Here is a 25,332-nt window from a genome sequence, read left to right as displayed (position 1 = left end):
ACACACACACACACACACACACACACACACACACACACACACACACACACACACACACACACCTTTTTGAGTTTAGCATTTTGACTGTCGAAAATGATAGATGCAGTATGGACAAAATGTAATGACACAAGAAACTGAAAAACATTAAAAAATATACATGATCCTTTTATTAACATTTGGGTGATTAGAATCTTAAGACAAACAGTTTAGTACGTTTGCAGAGCGTCTCTGATTGCCTTGACATTGTTGAAATATTTCGCTGTGGCTGTGGATTGTGGATTGAATTTTAGTGCTTTGAGCTTGCACATGCAAAACTTGATGCCAGAGTGAATTGCAACGATTTAGCAGAGGACATGCAGCAAGGACGCTTCTAAATAATACATTAAGGACAGTTTCTGCAATAAAAATGTGGAATTACATTAATGGAAATCGACTGATGCAGTCATAGATGCTGTCCCACTCAACAAGTCACTAATATCAGTGGCTTAGGATTTTTCTTCCCTTCACTCCTTGTCTTATTGAATTTGTAACTCCATCTATATTCTGTTTTGTTTAAAGGTCCTGTGTGTAAGATTTACAGGGATCTTTAGCAGACTAATTCAGAAACTATTTAATATTCAAAGTGTTTAATCACGACCCCGAGCTCAAGGGTCCTCTTCCAAGGAGGACGCCATGTTGCACTGCCACATTTCAACAGCAGCCCAGAGCGGATAAACCAAACACTGCCACTAGAGAGGGCCTTTTGCCTTTTTCACATTGTTGCTTCTTCTATCAAAGAAATCTTTGACAACGTTTGAATTTTAATGTAATATTTTCAAGGTTTGAAAAGTGCTTAGATTTCGAATAAAGTACTTGAAACTGCTTAAAATGTAATTGCATTGCTTTCAAAATAAATCACTCTCACTGAATAATTGCTTTTTAGGCAGCCTAAAAAAGTGTTTTAGATGAAATGAAGATGACTCTGCTTGAGCCTTGCTTCCACAATAACACCTGATTTAACGTAATGAAGAAATGAAATAGGGGCCTAATCATTTTGAGCATATGTAATTTCCTGCAGCTGTAACGTTTTGGGAAAGCTTCAAAATGCACCTTGGAAATGCATAAAAAGTGTTTGAATTTGACTTTGGAAAAGGTGTAGTAGAGAGAGATGAGGTGTTTGCAATCTGCAGCCTCACTGCCAGATACCTCTAAATCCTACACACGAGTCCTTTTAGGTGTCAATAAGAAAAGATGACAAGATGAGAGGAAAATATACAAGATGAAGAAAAGGAATTGTTTTCTGTGAAACTGTGTTGTATTAAAGGAAACATCAGTGTCTAAAAACATGAACACTGTTCTCATCATTGTCACTGGAGTGACAGCAAGTGAGAGCACTCTGCTGCAGATGGCTGCTAACTTATAGATATACAGAGGTCATGGAGGTGTCACGAGGTCTGGGTTGTAAGATGCTGGACTTTTCTCAGAGGACAGTCATCTTTGTGTGAGGATTATATAAGATGTGGATTTCTGTGGATTGTTCAGATTTCTTTGTGTGTCTGTCAGTGAAATCACTCAACAAGTTGTTATCTAATAGCACGTGGCTGTGATTGTGTAATTGGCCAAATGCTGGATTGATATTGGGGGTTAATTGTTGCCGTGGAGACTTTAATAATTACAAGAGATTTTCCTGCTGGTGGGTGATTACTAGCAGTTGAAATTCTAACTTGAATATTGATCTCCTCTGTATTTCTCTGAAAAGCCACGCAGCAGCCGATGAAAGGGAAGACATCACTGCACACACACACACACACACACACACACACACACACACACACACACACACACACACACACACACACAGACACACACACGTGGCTTTTAGCACCAAGTCCCTTGTTATGTCTGCATTTGTCATCAAAAGCAATTATAATATGAATCCAAAGAAACAGCAATGATGAAGCTTTGAAAGGTTTGACACTAATAAAATTCTTCAAGCCATCTTAAAAGAAAACACTCTTAGGAATAAAAGTGTTAACTAGAACCATAAAGGGTTCTACGGCTTGTCCTTATAGGAGAACCATTTGTTGTTCCTGATAGAACCTTTTATAAAGGTTCCACCCAGAACCATCTACGAGTTGTGCTACAGAGAACGCATATGTGGCATAATGGTTCCACCTAGAACTGTCTGTGGAGGCTCTATCCAGAACTGTCAAGCCTTCCAAGGGTGCCAACAAGAATCCATCCAGGAGGTTCTACTGAGAACAGTTCCAAAGTTCTAACAAGAGCCCTTTTATATTTCAAGTGTTTCATCTAGACCACACTCATGGGGTTTCACCAAGAACCTTTTTATATTCCAAGGGCTTTATTTAGACAACACTGAGGGGGTTCTACCCAGAACTCTTTTATATTTCAAGGGTTTTATCTAGAACACACTAAGTGGGTTCTACCACGAACCTTTTATATTGCAAGGGTTTAACAGAGAACCTTCTTATATTCCAAGGGTTTTACCTAGAACCCACCCAGGGGTTCTTGGTAAAAGTTCTGCAAGGATTTCAACCACCCTTGAGGGATGCTTTCCTCTTAAAAAAAAAAAAGGGTTCTCTTGGATGTAAAGGGTTCGTGGAACCTTTAATCTCACAAAGAACCTGTGACAAACTCTATTTTCAGAAAAGCAAAAGCATATGGTGCAGGGTAGAACCTCAGCCCTTCAGGAGGAACTCTTGGAATCCTTATTTCTAAGATTGCAGAATAAAGTAAACAAAAGGCTGCAGGAATTACTGGCTCTTTGTTTTTTTATGCCTGTGTGCATCGCTGGTAAACATTTTCTCATTCGAGCCAGCGCTCCTGTAGTCAGTTTTGCATTGCCTTTTTGGCAGACACAGACTCGGGCACTCAGCCGTACACTCTGTAGCTTGGGTTTCAAGCTCACGTTGTCGCTCCCAAGGGGAGCCGTGAGACGAGGGACCAATCGCAGACCTCGGAGGTCCGCACAAGCTGCAGCCATGTGATGTGTGGAGACTGTGGGGAGTAAGGGAGGGGACGCCCCGCTTACACACCGCACCCCTCCCCTCGTATCCCAGGGAAGACAGAAAGAGGAAGGAATTGGCAATTAACCATGAAATCATGACAGTCCATCTCTCCATGGTGGTGACTGGGGTCTGCGCGCAGGGTGTCAACTCCAGGATGGCTGCGTGGTTTTGTCATGGGTGGGTGCGTGTTTCTGAGCGTGTATGAGGAAGAGTAAGGCTGCACATGGCTGAGCATGTGAATGACTTTTCCAGCCAGCTAACTTAATTAGAGTCCATTTGTTTTGACTGCTGGAGATAACTTTTGCTCTCCCCACGTTGCTATTTTTGTAAAATATTGACTTTATTAATGTTAATTTAATCAGGATGATCTCTTAAGATCAAAATCTCTGTCCAGAATGGCAGCAAAAACCAAAACATGCAAAGGGAAGATGAATAAAGATTAGCTGAGCATAAAAGCAAGCCATTAAACACTATTACTGCGCTAAACTATACATTAAAATAATTACAGAGCTCGTCCCCTCCATTAAAATGTCCATTGCCAGCCCCCACCTGTACGTACACGTGCATGTGTGACTGTTTGGACTCATGTTCTCATTTCAGATCTGTGGCTGCATCTTTGTACATCTGCAACAATCTTTATTACTGTTGCATGCTGGATCATACAGCGCATGTGCGCTTTTGTAGGAATATGAGGTGTATATTTCTAGTGTCTCATCTGTGCCTAGAAGGTGTGAGTGTGCGTGTGCCAGACAGTATGACACGCTCTGCCTGAATGAGCGAGGAGATGCATCAGTTATTTGTTTGGTTTCTGTGTTGCTTTGCCCCTGCTGGATGCGGTGGATGGAGATGTGAGCTGCTAAATGACGCATCCAAGCCCATTATCACCCAGGGTGATCAGTCAAAGAGGCACAGTGAATGGAGGCATAACTTCATGCAGAAATAATTTAATGGGCAGTTTGACTACGGGTCACAGTGGCAGACTGGGAATGTGTGCATGCATTCTATCAACAAAACAGATTTTTTTTGTGTGTGTTAGGCATTGTTTTTTTCCCCTCAATTAATTAAAACTTGGGTAGGCAGTTTATCTTTAGTGTCGTTTGGCAAAAGCTCTGCAATAAACTTTAAGTGGTCTGAGAGAAATCCAGACTGCTGCTTGTCCTCTTGTCTGTGTTTTCAGGGTTTAGAAAGTCTAGTCAGTGGCGGGAGACTTTGGCCAGTCACAGGTTGGTGAGGGAGTTGAATATTGAGTCTCATTCTCAAACAGCCAGTATTTGATGACCTGAGAAAGCACCAGAAAGCTCCTTTAAATATCTTGACTTCAGAAGCGATAAAGCCAGCAGCAGTTCAGCTTTTCAGATGTGTCTAATATCTTTGGCAGGAGATGTCCTGACATAAGCCACACCCATTTTCCACAAAGAACATTTTTAGGCCACCTTGTCGTCCGTTCCATTCCGGTGAACACGATATCTCAAGAACACCCTGAGGGAATTTCTTCAAACTTAGCACAAATGTTCAGTTGGACTCAAGTATGACCTGAGTAGCTTTTCGTGATCAAACGTCAAGGTAATAGTGACCTGTCCGTCCTATTCTCATGAACACAATATCCTGGAAAGGCCTGGAGCTAATTTCATTTCACATGCATAGATCTTATCAGATTTTAGTAGTCAAAGGTCACTATGTCCTTCCCTTTTTTTAAATATGATATCTCAAGAATGCCTTTAGGAAAGTTCTTCAAATTTGGTACAAATGTCTACTTGGGCTCAAGTATAAACTGATTAGATTTTGGTGGTCAAGGGTCAGAGTTCAAGGTCACTGTGACCTAGTGACTGTCCCATTCTCAGGAATGCAATATCTCAAGAACACCTTGAGGGAATTTCTTTAAACTTGGTGTAAACATTTGTCTTAAATAAGCAAAAAAAAAAAATCACTTCATAATCATTTTGATTTGTTTTTCAAAGAAAACGAGAATAATAATGTAAAAATTATAATTCTCTGTGATATTGCAAATCATATCGCTATTGCACTATAAGTGAAAATATTCACAATTAGATATTTTTGAAAGATCTTCCAGCCCAGGTGGAAAGTAACCCCACTGGTAGAGTGGTTTGGGATAGATTTGGTGTGTTCTTATTTTTTTTTAAAAAAAGCACTTTATTCAAATATAATGAACAAAAAGGTGATATTTAGACAAAGCACTGGTAAGACAGACATATGCCACATGCTTTAAACTCTAAAATTTGCTGTACTGCATTTTGATCACAGTAAAGAATTATGGTCTTCATAGACATACATCAAATGTGCACTAATTTGCACTTTTACTCTATTAGGATTCAGCCCTTAATCCCACACAATGTAAGATCCCATTTGCACAAATGTCCTGCAGAGCTGCACCTCTATATTCCCCATCTATGTGCAGCATTTGTCCTCTTCTCTGTGCTTTCTACTACATATGTTCAGCTCTGCGTGGATCCTATAAATTGATTCTTGCAGCTCTATCTAAGGTCACTCAGAAGAGAAGGACGAGACCTGAATGGGTCTTTGTGAATACATGAAAGAGGACGTGTGTGAGGACGTGTGTCACATGTCTCTGACTGTATGTGCTGGGATCCCCACGGGACCTTTAAAGCAACTGGAATCTTATTATAAATGTAACACCTTTAAAAAAGATTTTCTCAGCTCCTTGGTGATAGATTCAGTCACACAGCACCTGTGACTGACGTGTTTCTCTCTGTTTGTGCTACAGAAACGAGAAAAAAGGAAACATGAGAAGATTTTGAGTGAAGAACTCTACCCGGCTGTGATCAACCTGAATCAGTTCCTCCCGCCAGAAAACTGCATCGACTACATCGCCTGGGACATGGCCCGCTACACCAAGAGGTGTGACGTTAAATGTGCCCCTGTAGTGAGCTAAACTAGCTTCATTTTACATGCACTTTTAAAGATTCAAAAATGCCATTAGTGAGAAAAACAAGGGCTGAAATTTTAGTAAATGAAACATAGGATTTATTTTTGCTTGAATTAGACATGATGCAACTTTTGCAGCAGATGAGAGGTTTGCATTTTCTTTTGACAGTTTCTTAGCATTCATAACTATATAAACATTTAATGAGTGCTCGATATTACAGTAGTTGTAGTGATTTGTCTTTAGCATTTTAAATTTAAATGTGAATTAATTGTACATGGGTATAAATCGTTCATAAACATTATTTGCACACTATGAGATGATATCAGCCTCATAATCATTTATCAGAAAGCAGAAAAAGCCGAAGCACGTAAAGTTAAAAGGAAAAACATTTTATCTGAACAAAAATTGCTGCACACATCAGATATATTATTTAATAAGGGACATTTTTCAAGTTGTAATTTTTCTTTGTTTTTTAACGTTGTGATAAATATCGTATTCATGAGTTTTCAGTATCGTTACATCTTTTTACAGCATCCCGTCGTACATGTGTTCTGCAGGTCAGCGTATTTAAGATCAGAGTTACACTTACTCAAACTGAAAAGCTGAATAACCTGGTGGAAAATTTAGAGCAGTGTTAGCAGCCACCCAGAAGAACTCTGCTGCTCTCTCCATAGGGAATAATGACCTGGCTCTATAAAATGTCACACTTGTCTTGTTGTGTAAAAGCCCTGTTAAAAAACTATCCCCAGATTTTGACCTTGCTTGGTTTGTGTTGCTGCATTGAAAATAGTAAATATGCACATAATGAAAAACAAAATTTTTTGTGCATCGTCACTGTAACTCAGCTACAGGAGCACAAAAATTGATCTCTTGAGCAAATATTAAGATGATTTTCTCATTTCTCTTTCTCTTAGTAAGTTGTGCAACGTTCTGGACCGTCTGAGTATGATAGCAGAGAACGTGGTGAAGCGAACGGGTTTCTTCATCAATCGGTCCGACTTCTACTGTCACACACTCAGACCAGATGACAGGTGAGCCTTTGTAACATTAAACAGACACAGTAGGATTTGTCAGAGCGGACAAGAAAGATAGTTGTTGTGTCTCATTCCCAGAGTGTCAAATACCGATGTTTTTAGGTTAATAAAACGTCCCGATCTCAGCAAAATTATGAAAAATACAGGCAGAGGGCAGGGTCTCTGCAGATACAGCCACCACCTCACACTTCTAGAGGGTCATGACTGATGGTTGAAAGGATGTTTCTGACAGGCCTCATGGAAACCCTTGAAGACACTTTGATTTTAATATAGTTTTTTCAAGGTTTAAAGTGCCTGAAATTACAATTACTTTCATTTTAGAATGAATCACTACCTGGCTTAGTTTGCTTTTTACATAAAAAAAAAAAATAAATAAAGTGGATATCGTCTCGGCTGGGTTGCATAAGATATCATGTCTATTTACAGACAGGTGACACATTTTGAAACATGAAACTTTGTGTTGTGTTTTCCTTTAATTTGTCACCCTCCTGTAGAATGCTATCATGAAACATAATTTTTGTTGTTTATAGCACAATAACATCTGGTGAAATAATCATTTTGAATATATGTATATAAATATGTTATTTATCACAGCTATAAGGTGCTGGGAAAGCTTGAAAATGCAACTTGAAAATTTTTAAAAAGTACTTGAATTTGACTTTTGAAAAGTAGGAATCCTGTTCTGAGTTAATTCATTACTTGTTTTCAGACAGTTTTGCAGATATTAACCAAAACAAGCAAACCACAATGAAGCAACATAACAGGCATGAAAAAAATGAAGATTAAAGTGAAAACAAAAAAATATAAAATAAATAGAATATGAAGTAAGTAAACAGAAGTGGTAGACAACAAAATTAAATTGCTAAATGATTGTATTATAATAGCTATATGAGTGAATTTCCTATTGTTAATAATTTGAATAGACACAAAGTTCTTCTTAAAGTCAATTTTATGGATGTGAAATTTTCCCCACACCTGCTGTTTCTCTTAAAAACAGAGAGTCAAATTAAACTTTTTCAGGAACTGCTTTTGACAGACATCTTTGGGTTCTTGGTAGCACCCTAATTTTTTCCCAGAAAACTGTTTAAATAATCAGATGTCGCAGTGGCTCGAAGTGAGAGAGAGTAGCAGATTATGCACCAGAGATGTGAGAAAAAGTTTGAGAGACAGGAACCATGTGCGAGACCGCACCACCGTCTTTCCCTGCATTTGCATATCAGACTTATTTTTTTCAAAGGGAGGATGTATTACCCATTTTTCTACTCATACATATTCAGAATCATACATTTATCGACACTTCTTAATTTTGAAACTCTCCCAGATATGAATTCTTAATGGAAATTATTCCTGATGGCAGTTGTGTCGCTGCGAGTTCTCTGCTAACAAGCTGAGTAGATTGCCGTCCATGTACTTAACGCATGGCTCCTCCATTGTCTGCATGTCTTAATCCTTTTCACCCAACATTACCATTCTGTTACATAACCCAACGACCACACCGTGGCCAGTATTTATTGCCCTCTCTTTGCATTACCGACTGCTAGCTACTATTCTTTGTAATACACTCTCACCTCACACTCATACACATGTGCTTTCATATACACACACACACAACCAAATCCCTCAGAGGCGTTGATGTAGATGCACTTTCATTTTAGCACCTGTAACCTTCACCTCATGCATGAATTCATTTGTGAATAATGAAGTTGATTAGAGAGATTTGTTTGTCTTTTCCATATCAAATGGTTCTTTGTGTGTTCGTCCAATCACAAGCATACTTTTAACTGTGATTGCTCACTGGTCTCAGTCAGGTCGTTGAGTTCATCCCGCAATGAGATACACTTTGCTTTAAACCCCTCAACAGCTATTGTATTTGTCTCCAAGGCTCCCCATCCGAACAATTAAGAAGCAGTTTTTCCTCACAGAGTTATTCTACCTTTGCCGGTTGCTGTTTTTTTGTAAAGCACTTTAAGAAGAAAGTGATGAATGAGAGTGGTGTGTTGAATTGGAGGAAAAAGAACAAATAAAGACAGAACCTCGAGCCAGAAGTGGACTGTGCTAAAACCTTAAATTCATCATGCTTGTATTTTAAAGAATGTGATCAGGGGATAAGTTTTAAGCATTTTGAGAAATCAGCCTGTTAAGGTTGCTGCAGTATGCTGGTGTCACGGTATACTCTGATATGAAAATTGATGGTTATACCATGAACATTTGCTTATCTACGGTATTGAATTCTACCATTTTAGTGTTAATGAAAAATATTTCAAGTTAATATCAAGTTTGATGCTGTCAGGACATAAATATTTGTGAAAATACAACTCCAGTTCCACAAAAGTTGGGATGTTGTGTAAAATGTAAATAAAAACAAAATGCAATGATTTGTAATTTATTTTTAACTTGTATTCAATTGAATAAAGTGTAAAGACAAAATATTTTAATGTTTAAATGTTTAAACACTCATTCTGAATTGCAACATGTTTTTAAAAAGTCAGCATCTGTGATGGTATGGGTTGTGTTAGTGCCCATGGCATCATGGGTAACTGTTATATCTGTGACCCCATTAATGCTGAAAGTTACATACAGGTTTAACAGGCCGTTAAATTTCATGCCCTGTACTGTATTCAACTGAACAGAGGTCGAAACGTTTTTGAAAATCATTGCATTCTGTTTTTATTTACGTTTTACACCACGTCCCAACTCTTTTTTAATTGGGGTTGCTTAATATAGCGTTTGTTTAAACAGAAAACCCTTCTGTTTTTATTGCTCTGACGCAGGACAGTCTGTGCAGTTAATGAAATTATGGCTGTAGCACAGGTGCGATACAGCTTTGCAGTGTGTGTGTGTGTGTGTGTGTGTGTGTGTGTGTGTGTGTGTGTGTGTGTGTTTGTGTGTGACAGACAGAGCTGTTTGTTTGTGTGTGAGGTGAACCAAATACATATGATGACTCATTTTAACATTTGTATTTAGATTTTTTTTTTTTTCTAATCCCTCTGAGGGAACAGCGTCATCCACAATCAATTAACCAGTAGACAATCTGCCCTCAATTAACCTCCCGTACCTGTTAGCTCCGCTATTCAAGAAGAGACTAACAAGTTCCTTAACACCGGGCTCACCTGCTGTTGTGAAAATGGATAGCGGGTGAAAAAAAAATCTAAAACACGAGTTGTGTGTTTTTCGGCGACTTTATAGAGCATCCTGCTGAGAAAGACAGTCAGCAGGTCAGAGACAGCCTCTGCAGACAGAGAGGAAGAGACGAGTTTGAGTAGTTTGTGAGTAAACAGTAAAATAAGGTGGAGAATTAAGTAGATTTAAAATGGTGAAATAAAACCTAGGCCTAACCTGAAAGAAATCTAGTTTTTAGTTGTTACACTACTTCCTTTGTTCGTCTTATTTGTTTGTTTATAAACCACTAATCAGAGAACAAAAACCCTTCACAAAGTTATACTATATGATCAGGGTGGATCATATTTTTTGTATGGTGCTGTAAATTGACTGAGATTTTTTGTAGTGCTCAGAATCAGAAGTGTAATATATGGACATTTTTTATACAAGAAGGTGTTACAGTCTCACACTTTACCATTATGCGCAAATAAAGACAATATTTGTCAAAATTGTTTCCCTGTGTGCAACATTTATGTCTGCCAGTCTAATAAAGTGATGAACTTGTGGTGGTTTGTAACAATGCTAACAGACGTTTTATACTTGTGTCAGTCTGAATCGGTAAATGTCAAACTATTCCTTTAACACTAATTAAAATGTGCGATTTATACTTTTATATTTTTGCAGTAGTCTGTTCTTTAAAGGTAGAATCAGTAGGATTTGTCTGAGCTGTTCACCAAAAAGGTAATTAACTGTTGAGGATGTCAAATACCAAATTTTTCGTCCCGAGCACAGCAACAATAATGAGAAAATAAGGAAATACAGGCAGAGAGCATGGCCTCTGCAGATACAGACGCCACCACACACTTGCAATTCAGGAAAAAGTTGCATATTATTCCTTTAAATTGAATTAAATGTCTTGTTTTTTCAGGTGGGGAGATGTGGGTGGACACATCACGGCGAGCGGACGGGCGCAGGTACGACACATAGCAAACGGGTTTGGTGTAACTTTCCTGTCACGGTTCTGTTTATCTGACAATTTATCACTTGAGTTATTGGATGTAATAAACCCACATATCGATTCACGGTACTGAGATTTCTCGGCCAAGGAAACAGCTTTTCTTTTTTGATGTTTATTCAAAAGAGGATCAGCTTTCATTGCTGTAGCTACCAAACTAGGCCAGTGCATTTAGCTGCTCATTGAGAGATGTTATGAGATTTCATGGAGACCTTGATCGCACAAACAACAGCGATCTTCCTGACATGATCCGAGCGGTTTACTGTAATATAATTGCAGCCACTTACATAAGGTGAATACATGAAGAGAAGCTTGCTGTTGATGCTGTAATTCCAGTATTTGCCTTTCAATATTGTTTGTGTCTGACGCTCTGAAATACATAAGCATCCTGTGGATTAATGATGTTGAATTAGTAAATTTCATGAGTGTTTGGTGTTGTAGACGGGCGTGTTGCGGACCAACTGCGTGGACTGTCTGGATCGGACCAACACCGCCCAGTTCATGGTGGGGAAGTGTGCGCTGGCCTATCAGCTTTATGCCCTGGGAATGATTGATAAGCCCAAACTCCAGTTTGATACTGACTGTGTGAGGTAAATCTCCTTACTTTATGAAGTAAAGCATTAGGGTTTGTTTTATTTTCTTTTTAAAATACTGTATTTTCCATTAGAGAAAGGTCACATCGTATCCAAAGTGGTTGTGCTACAGACAAGTAGTTGCTCTTTTGGGTGTAATATTTTTTTTTTTAAAAAGGCGTGTGTGTGTGTGTGTGTGTGTGTGTGGCCCAGGTTGTTTGAGGAGCTGTACGAGGACCATGGAGACACTTTATCACTGCAGTACGGCGGCTCCCAGCTAGTCCACAGGGTCAAGACCTACCGCAAGATCGCTCCTTGGACACAGCACTCTAAAGACATCATGCAGACACTGTCGCGTTACTACAGCAATGCTTTCTCAGGTGTGTTACACGGACACATACAAGTGCATAACATTCTCCTTTTGCCTGCACTGTGCCTCATTAATTTTTCCATCCATTTTATCCCTAAAGATGTCCATATTACATCCCCAATTTGCCAGTACACCACTGTGAAACTTGAACCCTCATGTTCAAGGCCATCATAGAAACATAAGCCCATTTTACACGTTTATTTTTCAGATTAATTGTCTTCCTTTCTACCAGTGTTTACTTGCCTAATCGCCCACAGCTGCATGCTGTCTCTTGTTTGTGTCTAGAAGAGAAAAACTCTGTATGCATTGATTCTTCATTATGCATCTTGTACAAACTAATAATGTTTTATAATGTGCAATACTATGATTAAAATATGAGCAGGTTTAAGGACAGAAAACATTTGGTTAGGGTGAGGGAAAGATCACGGTTTGGGTAAAAATGATAATTCTCACGAGATTTTTTGCGGGTTTGGGATTCCCTTCTAGACACAACGGTGTCTCTTTCTGTCTCCCTCACCACTCAGCCAGACTCACTCTGCACATACCTTTTATGTTTTCACTGTTTAATCAATGCTAAAAATGCAGATGCAGTAGTAACACACTTTCACTACATTCATTTAAATTTTCTGATGCTACAAATTATATCAAGCTACAAAAAAATCCTGAACATCATCTTAAGGAAGATTGTCCAGTCACATTGGCATAAACTGGCAGGTTTTAGAACTTTGTGGAACGACAGGTTCCGACTTGTTTAGAGTCTTTGGTCTCAGCTGGGATTAAGTCACCACACAGATGGACCTGAGACTCAACTTGGACTTGAGATTTGGGACTCATGTACAATCTTTTTTGGCTCATTAACATGAATGAAACGATGAGCTGAGTGTCTTTCCCTCCTTTATCATGATGCGTAACTGTGTGTCCGGTGCGCTCAGCCACAGCTGACTCAACACATGACCCTCCTCTGTGGTCAGCACATGATCCTTGAGCTAATATACCTTATTGTTTTAATTCTACAGAACATGTTGTTGTTGTGTAAACTCGGCTCTGATCGGTGCTATATTGCCACTTAAGGTCACTTGCTCCATCTTTAAAATTATTTCTAATTTTGCAAGTAGATTATGTAACCCAGCACATTACATGGATTTTCTTTGCACACCTTGAACAGTAGGTCATACAAAACCATACTGTACAACCAGTGTAAACCTTTTCTTTATCCAGCCTGTGATGTAACATCCACAGCAAAGCACACACTGTCACCTCCAGCATAGCTCCCTGAGGACAGTCGATACCAGTAAAAACAGCACATTCAAAGCAATTTCTATGACATGAGCAACATTTATAACAGAAACTCTTACATTTATTGTCAACGGGGATATTATGAAAACACCTGTTTTTAGATATTATTATCTGGAGAAATTTTTAAGTTGGCTGAATTTATGTTTTCCTCTCTCATCCAATTTGCAACCAGGATCTAATTGCCAGCCAGTGCTTGATAAAGTGGCCTTGCTATGCCAGCAATTCAGATTTTTAATAATTACAAATGATACCCGAGTTTGTAGTTAGATACAGCGTGCCAATGAAAATGTGCATGCGTGCACATAATTGTTTTCATAACACACTAGTGACACTTCCACATCAGAGTGGCATTTGTAGCCCCAGAAATGAAGAGTAAGTTTGTGTGCGGCGTATTTAGCCAAGAGTAATAGAGCTGCACTCCTTGACCTACTAAGTCGACCTGCTTTGCTTTCGACTCTTGTCATTTACTTCCTTTTGAAAAATGGGATCATTGGTTGGTTGCGGAGCAGAACCAGGAAAGTAGCAGATTGTTTATTCAGACTGAAATGTCAAGTGAGAGAGGCTCATATAATGCTGCACACATGAAAAGGGTCTGTCATACGCACAAGCACTCAGTATTCCTCGAACTACACACTCACTAATGCCGTGACCTATATCAGGTCTTTTGATTTTAAGTGGTTGACCAAGACGACTGTCGCCCTGTTGCTCCGATGACTTTTGCCTCTGCAGTGCAACAGAGGAGAACATCTAAGGGCAAAGAGAAACAAACAAGTAGTCTGACAGGCAGTGTCTGCTGTCAACCTGCCCTTTAACCAGGCCGAAACCATTTTCATGCACTTACCCATGATTGCATTTTCATGTCCTGTGAAACAAGCTAGTTATTCACAACTCTTCAGCCGCTTCCCCTCTGTCAAATTGATGTTACTAAATTGAAACACTCTAAATCTGGTCTTGTGTTGTTCTATTAAAGTCTGTAATTTCAGGTCCTCTCCTAAATTGTATTTTAAGCATTAAATTGACCTTTAATTGTCCAATTAAAACCAAGATTGTAGTCAAAGCCAAAAATGGCTGACTGACATTATGATTATGCAGAAGACATCTGAACTCATATCCTCAGCTCAAGAGCTTTTAATATCCCTAGAAGAGTCAGCAGCCAAAGAAGTGGGTCTAATGATAGATGCCAAGAAGACAGAATGCCTGATTCTGAGCAAAGAGCCAGATCATCCAACCGTCCGCTCCCTAAACGGCACTGACATCTAGGACTTCAGATAACTAGGGTCATATGTAGTCAGCAGCAAAAAAGACTTTCTGACAAGGAAAGGACAGGCTTCGAGTGCTTGTAATAAGTTACATCCAGTATGGCAGTCCCATCCTTTTGAAAGCCTGTATGGAAAATATCTGTCTTTACCGTGCTGAAACATAAACAATAAATAAAGAGCTTCAGGAACATCCTGACAGAACATACATAAGACTTCTCACGCATGTCCAGAGCCTCTCGTGGATGAATCATCTCACAAAAGCTCAGATTTATGGTGGCATCCTTCCCATCTCAGCTGTTGTGGCACAAAGAAGAGTCCACTTTGCTGGACATCGTTACAGAGCAAAAAAAAAACAAAGACTTCCTTGCCCATTAAGAGGAAGCAGACTACTCACATCTATTGACAAGGGAAAATGGACATTATCTCGCAAAGCAGCTGGATTCGCAAGATCTGCCTCATAATGTAGGTTAATTACTACATATAATGTGCTTAGTACATGCTGGATCAGGCATCCCGACTACATTTATTTGGCAGACAATCCAAAGTACATAAATATAAGTACAGTAGTCAGTGTACCTGTCAGTACATTCATCTATAAGAGCAGCAGACACATGACCTGCACAGCAGAGGGGCTTTAATTTAACAACAAAACCAGCTGACTTGCTGAAGAATGAAGTTCCACAAAAAGTAATGTGGTGTCCCACGTCAGCCTACTAGTCACTACTAGTTATTTATCAGGCTTGAAGTTAGGCATAACTTTCACACGATTACTCTTGACTGTCCCTCAATATCATAACAACGTATGTCCATATCGTCCCAGCTCCCTACACACGAGGCATTAAATGCGCCACGTTTTTTTAATGCCACATTTAAAATTACAGATAAAATTCCAAGTGAAAACCAGAAGCAGGATTTATAAACACTGGATTTATACTTTATCCAGGACACTTCTGTTGTAGAAGTAGCTGCACATGATGGATTCACCTTCAACAGTAGGCTGTAGCGAAATGCACGTCTCTCAGAGCAGTGAAGAAAGACTGTAAAAATCTTACCAAGAAAAACTCAAAAACTCACTTTAAATGAGGGAGAACTCTTTTATAGCTTTGGTTTTTAACTTTGTGATCACTTACTAGGCCAATTGTATCTGATCGCATGTGGGCGGTGTGCAGTTTTTCTGCTGGACTCTGACACCTGTCGGCCCTGGGGGCAAGCAGAATACGGAATCTGTCTGAATTTCGTTAGTTTATAATATGAAGAATTGTAAAATATCACTTCCATGAGTTTGTTCAGTCAGACAGCGACAGATCACAGCCAATAAACTTGGCAGCTGCAGCAAAGTTCGAGCTGCTGCGCAGGTTATGTTTGTTCTGAAGTTGATCAACATAGATGTAGTACTTCTGCCTCAACAGTTATTAAAACCACGAAATAACACACCAAAGGTCAGGTTGGGAACCCACATTTCTCCTGTAGTTGAGGTGTTACCTTAAGGTGCGCTTCTGTTCAGAGCTAGAAAACGTCTCATTTTCGTGAAGAATATCAGTCCCTACTGCACATCCCTTTACCTGCATGTCACAGTAAAGCATGTTAATTTTAATATTCTAAAACATTTTCCACGGTAATGACGGTATAGCAAAATCTATGTCATTGGCGAGGGTGACACTGGTGGCAGTGACATCACCAGCATAACACACACCTCTTATCTGTTGGCTAATTATCAATACAAAGTAGATGATTGGAAACCAATTTTTATAACAAGAAAACGGCAGAGTGCCATCTAGTTTCATTATATTCAAAATACGGCAGACATCTCTACGACCGTCCCTTCAAGGCTTTTTCACAAGACTGAAACAAATGTATCGTTCTTAATCTGAAACTTACTTTGTTTCTTGTTTTGTTTTGACACTTGATCATATATTTGGAGATGCATTTTTCTGACACTTACGAGAACACACACACACCAGCCATCCTTCAGTTCACACTGAATGACGTATGCTTTTTCCATCTCTGCCAAGAACTCTGACAGCTTCTCTCTGACTCATAAACACATATTGTACTCATGAACATACAGTACACACTGCCATATGCTTTGCAGCCTCTTGTGTTTGTTTTGATGAGACCTGTGAAGCTGGGCGTAGGGTAGTGGGAGCTGAACCTGGGCAGACCTGAGTTTTAACATTTCATTTCAATCACGGACTAAGACATCTCATGAGACAGTCCTTCCTGTCAGTGACTTCCATTGCACGTGTATATTACTTTCACACATCATCCATAACTCTTATCTGATGATGTATCAAATGAATCTCAGGCTAAAAAATTACTTAGAGAAAACGCTTGGTAGCAGGCTTTAATAGGAGCCAATTTAGTTTCTAATTATCTAATGTGACTGTCGGAGCTGCATGCACGGGGCTTCACAGTTGGGGGATGGATTAAATGGCACCAAACTGCAACATGCGAAACACGTGTCACACATTGAGCATACAAACACTCACACGGATTATCTTACCACGCTCCCATAGCCAAACATGCTGTTTTGTGGTGGTTCAGAGAGTTTTTACTGGTAAAATTCCTGTTCATGTGAAGAGAGCACATGGTTGAGCAAGCTGAGCTTCGCCTCTAATTCATTAATTGGCACCTTTGCTCTTTTCTCCTCATTACTCGCTGGTGAAGGGTGTCTTGAGTTCTTACTATGAAGAACTGTGGTTTGATATGTAATTTAGTTCAGTTGTTTTAAGTGGCAGAATCCAAGCTGATGAACCTGATGAAGCTCATTTAGCTGAAAAACATTTGGGGCTTTATCTTGCACCGTAAGATGTCTGTGGCAGTTGTCATTTTTTGTCCAGTGCCCACATTGTGTAGGTAGCATATGCACTTGCGCCCATTGATGTGTTAGTCTTAAGGTGTGCTCTGGTGCATTGCTATCTTGAGGCAGCAGAAAATGATTGCACCATTGACCAACTGCCCAACATTTAAAGGCAGCACTATGCAGACAGTAAGACATGTTTGCATAGGCGGATTCACAACGGACATACACTCTGCTGTGAGGGCACTGCAGTTAATCCACAGGTCATAAAAATAAATATTCACATTGAAATTGAATGGGTTGAAGGAGTGCATTTACGCACAGCATCTGTAACTTTACTGATTGTTTAAATCCGCCAGGATTGGTCAGGATCCAATGTTAATTAATCTTCAGTGTTCTTCTACACATCCAAAAGGTCTCACACACAAGTTCATATGGTGAAACTGTTATGAGCAAAGCAGCCGTCCTCCTGATAAGTTCTAACTTCATTCAGAGATGTTTAAAAAAGGATTTCCTCTGTTTTCTGTGGAGAGCTTCTTTTGTCCCGAATCAATAAACCATCGTGCAGTGCAAGCTTTTCACCTCATTTCTTTAATGTGTGCAGTATTGGTGTATTTGGCTGCTCTCAGTAATTAATGTAATGTTTCCATCCAGTAATGTCACAACAGTCATGCTAATGTACCTCAAATTGCATATAAATACACACACAGCGTCTCTTGCTTCAGACTGTCACCCACCCACAGCCCATCCACTGTTAATCAGTGGTAATTTTTATGAAATGGCCCATTTGACCCACTGATTAACTGCAGTGCCGCAGTCACGACCAGTGGGTCATTTCAGCATACCCGTTTTTTCCAGCTTTCCAAATCCACCAGAGGCAGGCGCACCTGGTTCTTAAAGGGAGTTGGAGATGACGCTCTGATTGGTTTCATTCATGTTACGCCCAAAACACACCCACAGTATGATTAATTAAGAGACTAAATACCACCCCTTTGTGTCTACTTTTCACCTGTATTATGTATTATTATTTTGTGTCCACCTCGCTCCTCCAGACGCTGACCGACAGGATGCCATCAACCTGTTTCTCCAAGTCTACCAGCCATCAGAGTCCAAGCCACACCTGTGGGAGCTGCCCACAGACTTTTACCTTCACCAGAAGAACACCATGGCCCTGCCCCAAGAGAGACGCAGGTAAACACACACACTTGTACACAAACATAATCACATCTAACTATAGAAATACAGTTGCCAAATTCATACTGATATATATTTGAATACTATTTGTGTGGCTGCCTTCAGTCCAAGGTGCTCTTTTGTTTGGCTGGTCACTTCTTCTGTCCTTACTCATGATTCAGTGCTGCTTTTTGTATTTCATTAGTTTTCACAGTCGTTCTGTCCTTGTCATTTGAGTGTGCATGTTTGTGGAAGGATACTAGTATGCAAGTTGTTTGCTTACCATTGTCTTCATGCTTACATAAACCGTAAACCCAGTTGTTCAGCTACATGCAACTGGTTTGTGCAGCCACAATGGGCCAAGGTAGGTCAGCCATTATTCAGAGAAATTTGAATGGCTGGAGCTGAATTCAGTTCGGCAGCCACACACTGCGCTTTTTCTCTCAAACTCAACTAAATAGAACATCACACACTAAATCATAATGAGTGCATTCACTCAAATTGGGCATATTAAATAAAAGCCTGATGTATTCAGGAGTTTTACAGTAGGTGGTCCAGCCAAGTCAATTTTCATATCTAGGTTATGTTACGTCCCAGGAGAGACCGTGTAGTGCTGCTGAAGACACATCAGTCAGTGGAGAGTTTTGTGGGAGGTTTTAACACATGTCTGTATCTTGTCTGTTCCCAGTTACACTCTGTGGTGGTCAGAGGGGATCCTGTCCTACCTCCCTGTGGCCTATGATGAAGGTATCTCTTCAATGTGATGTAATAATATATCCATAATATCTAGCAGAGATTTATCTGCTACAGATTAATGCCTTGGTGACTTTATGAGAAGTAGAGGGGAGTCAGTAGCCCATCTTGCAATTGCTAGCATTTTTTCCAACATCTTTTTTATTTCCAAAGTGTACAATAACCAGAACCAGAAGGTGAACATGCAAGCATAACAGAGTATGCTGAAAATCCTCATATTCCCCATCTCTTCCCTCCACTCTCATATGCCTAATTAAACAAAATAAATCGAGAAAATAACAAAAAAGAGAAAAATATCTAAACTTTAATATATTTTCTGCAACTGCACTTTATATACCTTAGTTATCACTAAAAACAAAACAAAAATAGTTGCAGGGTTGCAAGTGACAGCAGTTAATTTATGGTGTACCTATTTCCATAAAGGCTCAGAGCCAGAAATTGTCCAAGTCTGTTATTGATCACCTTGAGGAAAGTGTTTAAGAAAGAAAATCACAGGAACGTAAGGTATGGAAAATATATCCATGGTTTTTATTTTCAAGGGTTAATCTCTCTAATGACATTGGAAGAAGGACAAAGGCGGCAGACTTTCTTTATTTTTTACAAACAAATCCCCAAAAAAGACACAAAAAATACTTTTATCCATCGGGCACTGTAGTTTTTTGCAATCATCACTCAAAGAGGAGCAAATGGTGTGTTTGTTGGAGTGTTTACAGCTGAAAATGTTGCTTGTTAGCGAGTATTTATGGCAGCAGAACAGTGTATGGTACATGTATGAAAACTCAGTGTGTATTTAATAGTATTTGAACAACAGTGGAACTGAATGGCAGTTTAAAGGTCAGTGTGTAAGATTTAGGGGCATCTTTTGGCAGAATAGGGCAGAAATTAAATATAATATTCAGAAATATGTTTTCATTAGTGTATAAACACCTGAAAATAAGAATTGTTGCATTTCCATTATTTTTCGTAAGAATGAGCCATTTTTATCCACAGAGGGCATGGGTCTTCTTCCACAGAGGCCGCCATGTTGAACCGCAATCTTTCTATGGTAGCCAAGAAGGGACAACCAAGCACTGGCTCTAGAGACGGCCTGTAGCACATTTTGCGAGGTTTACTGCCATCATACTTTCTCCTACATGCTTCGAAGGGGCAGGGTGAGGCGAGCAGCATTCAGCTGGTTGCGATCTGCAATCTCACCACCAGATGCCACCAAATTGTCCGTTCTTACTGGTCCTTTAAGTGTGTGTATTAATATCTTGTTTTTTTTTTTTTTTCTGTGTGTGTGCTTGTTGCACCATTTGTGTGCTCCTGTTTGAATGCAGTCCCCTGTGAGGAGACCATGAAGAAGGTCAAAGTGAAGAGAGTGAACCGCTTCGATGAGAGTACTGACATCTACACAGAGTTCTTCAAACCATATGAACTGACCTCGTTTGATGACACATTCTGCATCGCCATGACCAACTCTGCAAGGTGAAAACACCATTGACATATATACATATATATATATATATATATATATATATATATATATATGGAACATTTAAAACATCAAAACATCAAAAATACAAGTCAGATAATTTTTTTTCCAAAGCTGATTTCCCTCATTTTATGTAGTTATTTATTTATTTGGATCCCCATTAGTCTCTACCAAGGTAGTGACTACTCTTACCCCTGGGGCCACACAAGTAAACATTACATCATAATGTTAAACAGTTTTAAAAATCCAAGGCAAAAGGAGATAAAACAACAAAAACAGACTACAATATCCAAAAGTTCCAAAGTTCTCATTTCTGTTTTCATTTTTCTTTTTCGTTTATTTTAATTTGCTATTTGATGCTATAAAAAGCATTTTTCCACGTCATGATTGACAGATGAGCTCTGCTCGCGATTGAGTTGGCGGCGTGTTTGGGCGGGACCTCAACTGTGCGGCTCAAATCGTCATCGGTTCCAAGTTCCAAGTTAGAGCTGCAACAATTAATCGATGAATCGATTGTTGTCAACAAGAAAAAAATGTCTAATATTGTCTGATTGCAGCTTCTCAAACGTGAACATTTTCTGCTTTCTTTACTCTGTGACCGTAAACTGAATGTCTTGAATGTCTGAACAAACCAAGGCATTTGAGGACGTCACCTTGGCATTTTTCACCATTTTCTGACATTTTATGGACCAAACAACTAATTGATTAATTGAGAAAAAGGTCCACAGATTAATCGATAATGAAAATAATCGGTAGTTGCAGCCCCACTCCAAATCACATCACTAGTGCAAGATGCAAGCTTACTACAGTGTTGAAGTTATTGCTTTAACACTGATGAGATTAATTTGAAAATCCTTGTGTCGACGCTGCCAAGTCGCCCCACATTCAGTTGATGAGATGAGAAACACCTCTGGTAAATGGAGTATCAAACACTCATCAGTTATTATTGTGATGGTACTGCAGGGTGTCAGCTAATGGGTTTCATTCTGATTTGTGTTCATAAAGGGAATTTATGCCCAAAACAGTAGGAGTGGATCCAAGCCCGTTCACAGTTCGCAAGCCAGAGGAAACAGGAAAATCAGTGCTGGGGTGAGTGCATTTTGTTTTTGTTTTGTTTTTTTTGGTGGGGGGGGTGTTTTAATTCCCATGTCACTTTGCCCTCGTGCGCAGCTTTATCTGACGCTGTGTTCTCAGGTAACCAAAAACAACTCTGTCCTTTTTCATGTCTTTGTTTGGAGCACAGCTCTGTGTGTGTGCATATATTTTTTGCAATAATCACTCCTGCACACTCACACTGTTAGAAAATAGCTTAATGCAGAGCTTCTCTCTGGTTAGAAGCCTTGTGTGACTCATAATTGTTTTCACATTAATGCAGCACAGCGTGACCACTACTACACTCCACCTGACCGCTCTAATGTTCTCCACTGCTTCACCATTTACCTTTGATGCTTAGTCCTTGTTCTCTTTATGGATTCCCATTAGCTTCCACAAAGTATCATGAAAATAACAATAAAAACTAAATAAGAATTTAAAATCACTCAGTGTCTGCTGTATTAAACAAGAAAATGGTCACTTCACTTATTTTCTGGCCTTGCCTGTGAATCTTTAAGCAGAAACACCCAGGAGTCGTCATTATCAGGAGCTTAAAAAGTCTCTAGTAACTTTTTTTCAGGAGCAGTGGGTGAGCTTAGACTATCCAGACTAAACCATATTTTCCAGTTTATACCATTGATGTTATTCTTCCACCAAAACTCATGAGCATAGGTGAAATTATTACAATATGACTACTAGGGATTAGTAGTTTTCCTGAAAATTAGACATTGCCCATCCAGGGTACAGAAGCATACGATCCCAGGAATTCGTGGAAATGCTCTTGTTTAAAAGGTTTAACTTCAGTGACAGTCAGACCACATTGTTCATATTTCCAGCAACATTAAATACAACAAGAAGAAATATGGGCTCCCTGTCCCTCAAAAATACAACCCCAATTTAAAAAAAAATTGTTGTGTAAAAAAAAGTAAATAAAAACAGAATGCAATGATTTGCAAAAAACCAAAAAAGTTGTGACAGGGCAGCAAACGACTTGGAAAGTTGTGGAAAGCTCATGAAACACCTGGTTGGAATATTTCACAGGTAATCAGGTTGATTGATAACAGATGATAGTACTGGGATTGGGAATTAAAGAGGAAGCCTCACAAGGCTCAGTTGTTCACAAGCACTGATGAGGTGAGATTTCACCATCTACAATCCATAATGTCATTAAAAGATTCAGAGAATCCAGAGAAATTTCTGCACCTAAGGGGAGAGGCTGAAAGCCAACGTTGAACGCCCGTGACCTTTGACCCCTCAGGCAGCACTAAACTGTATCGAGAACCCACATAATTGCATTTAGGATATTACATGGGCTCAGGAAGACTTTGGAAAATCATTGTCAGTAAACACAGTTTGTTGCCGCATTTACAACTGAAAGTTAAGACTCTACCTGCAAAGTGAAAGTCACATATCAGCAACATCCAGAAACGCCGCAGACTTTTCGGACATCGTAGACCTAATGTCCTCCAGGCTAAAGAGGAGAAGGACCACCCAGATTGCTATCGGCGCTAACTTAGTGGCCACGGCATCATGACTCACTGTCACATCTGTGACGGTCCCTCATTTTTAAATTCTTCTTTAAAAACTACGCTAAACTGTGTCGTCTTTGAAGTGTTGTTTTTTTTCTTCGGACAGTATGCAAAATGCTGCGAGTAGGCAGGGGTGGGAATAAAACAAATACTGGCAGAATCGCTGATTCTGCCTTTCAGTTAAATTCTTGAAACTGAAAGCTTATTTCAATCAAATTTCAATTTAATATGGAAATTGTGACTCCCCTTAGACAGGCAGCAGTATCCTTTATCCAGGAACTGATCAGTCAGATACCACTATCTGTTTAGTGCTGATACTCAATACCCATCTTCATATATGCCTGCTAATTGCATGCCAACTTACCTGTCATTGTGTGTGTGTGTTTATGCACATGTTAATCTGTGTGGATGTTTGCAGCAACAAGAGCAATAAAGAGGAGACCCTGCTCCAGAGGAAGACTGCAGCCAGCGCGCCTCCTCCCCCGAGTGAGGAGGCCATCAGCAGCACATCAGAGGACGACTCAGAGGAGGACCGCGATGACGATGGATCCGTGTCTCAGCGCTCTACCCCGATCAAACTGTTAACAGAGTCTGGAGAGAGCACTCGCACCCAGGAGGTATGAAAACACAAAGCCACAAAGCCAGATTTAATGTTCAAGGAAATACATTTACAGTGCAAACAGTGAGATATACAATAAGAAACATGTCAAGGAGGAATTGACAACACTGCAAGTAAAGCAAAATCTAAATTTGTGTCACTTTAGAGTCTTATTGTTTGATATGGAGGAAATAAAACAGCCTATCAAATTATATCCTCTAACGATTCGAGGATATGTAATCTCCTCTAAGGACCTCAGGGAAATGACATGGCAGTTCAGGCAGCATTGATGCCACCTGCTTGTATTTTGGACCACAAAAACATTTTGCATTCCAATTTGGGTATGTCTCCTAATTGCGTTTTCTCATCCCCACCTCCCCGGAGTCCTCTAGAAGAAATTTTATTCTTTTTCTGTTTGCGTCAGACGGAAGAGTAGACGTCAACTTAATCAGCCTCAGTGACAGGGGTTTCGAGGGGCTAAACAGTGTGGGTTTGTGTTAATTGTGTGATAATTCCTCTGTTTTGTTTTGTTTTCTCTCCCTTTCTAATTTCTAACTCAGCGATTGTGCTCTTGAGAACAAACCCCTCTGCACTCTCCTGTCATCTACGCTCCCACATGTTGCTTGGTAAAGGATTTGCGGTTGCTCTACCAAGTTGAACTGACTCCTCTTGTGTTGAAAACTAGACCAGTGTTCCATAAGGAACCCAATTTTGTACACATACAGTGCTGAACACATGATGTGCACAAAGCAACTTCGTATGCATCCCTGTATGACATTAGTTCTTGATCCATGTTGCCATGGCAACAAGTATGTGTATTATGTTGATCTCTCTATAAAAGTGGCCCTTGGAAAGCTGGCGAGAAATGGAAGTCTGAATAAGCTTCTTGATAGCAAATGGTATGGCATGACTCAGACGTGAGATGAGAATCCGGCTTTTTGTTCTGAAACCTTTCAATTAGTTTTTTTTTTTAACCATCCCTTTTTTCCCTTCAGTGATAGAGCTGTTTGTGTTCTTGAGTAAAATATTAAAACTGAAATCTATATATTTTTTTCTGAAATATATCGTCGTATACATCTTTATGCTTTGCTTCATTATACTTCTGAGATTTGTGCAAGTTTTGAATTTTTAGATAAAATGTTTATGATTTTTCCTCACTAAAGATGGCTTTTCTTAAAGTGGATCAAAACCCATATTTAGTTGTATGTATGAAATCATTTTTGACCTCCACAGGGTCTTTATGTCTTAACTATTGAATACTTTTGTGCCAAATTGGTGAATCAACATGATATCATGGGATGGTGTCTTTATAACACAACACTCGTAAAGATATTTTGTGTCACTTAATGCTTTTT

The 25,332-nt window shown here is 39.5% G+C and overlaps 1 protein-coding gene across 3 annotated transcripts in view; it reads left to right on the top strand.

Annotated features, from left to right (window-relative positions):
• fig4a (FIG4 phosphoinositide 5-phosphatase a) overlaps positions 1–25,332 on the top strand; it is a 75,742-nt gene that overhangs the window by 26,049 nt on the left and 24,361 nt on the right. For 2 of the 3 annotated variants that reach the window (XM_084737407.1, XM_084737408.1), the window contains exons 11-20: positions 5,752–5,885; positions 6,828–6,944; positions 10,975–11,020; positions 11,503–11,651; positions 11,847–12,013; positions 18,411–18,549; positions 19,220–19,278; positions 20,604–20,751; positions 21,764–21,847; positions 23,798–23,996. In XM_084737407.1, coding sequence (XP_084593533.1) covers positions 5,752–5,885; positions 6,828–6,944; positions 10,975–11,020; positions 11,503–11,651; positions 11,847–12,013; positions 18,411–18,549; positions 19,220–19,278; positions 20,604–20,751; positions 21,764–21,847; positions 23,798–23,996 — 1,242 coding nt within the window. Of the gene's footprint in view, positions 1–5,751; positions 5,886–6,827; positions 6,945–10,974; positions 11,021–11,502; positions 11,652–11,846; positions 12,014–18,410; positions 18,550–19,219; positions 19,279–20,603; positions 20,752–21,763; positions 21,848–23,797; positions 23,997–24,537; positions 24,944–25,332 lie in introns of those variants that run through there. The other variant, XM_084737409.1, reaches the window with a different exon arrangement.

Source organism: Lutjanus erythropterus, chromosome 15 (assembly GCF_056507025.1).
Source record: "Lutjanus erythropterus isolate fLutEry1 chromosome 15, fLutEry1.hap2, whole genome shotgun sequence".
NCBI lineage: Eukaryota > Metazoa > Chordata > Actinopteri > Lutjaniformes > Lutjanidae > Lutjanus > Lutjanus erythropterus.
This window is presented reverse-complemented; position numbering and strand designations above follow the sequence as displayed.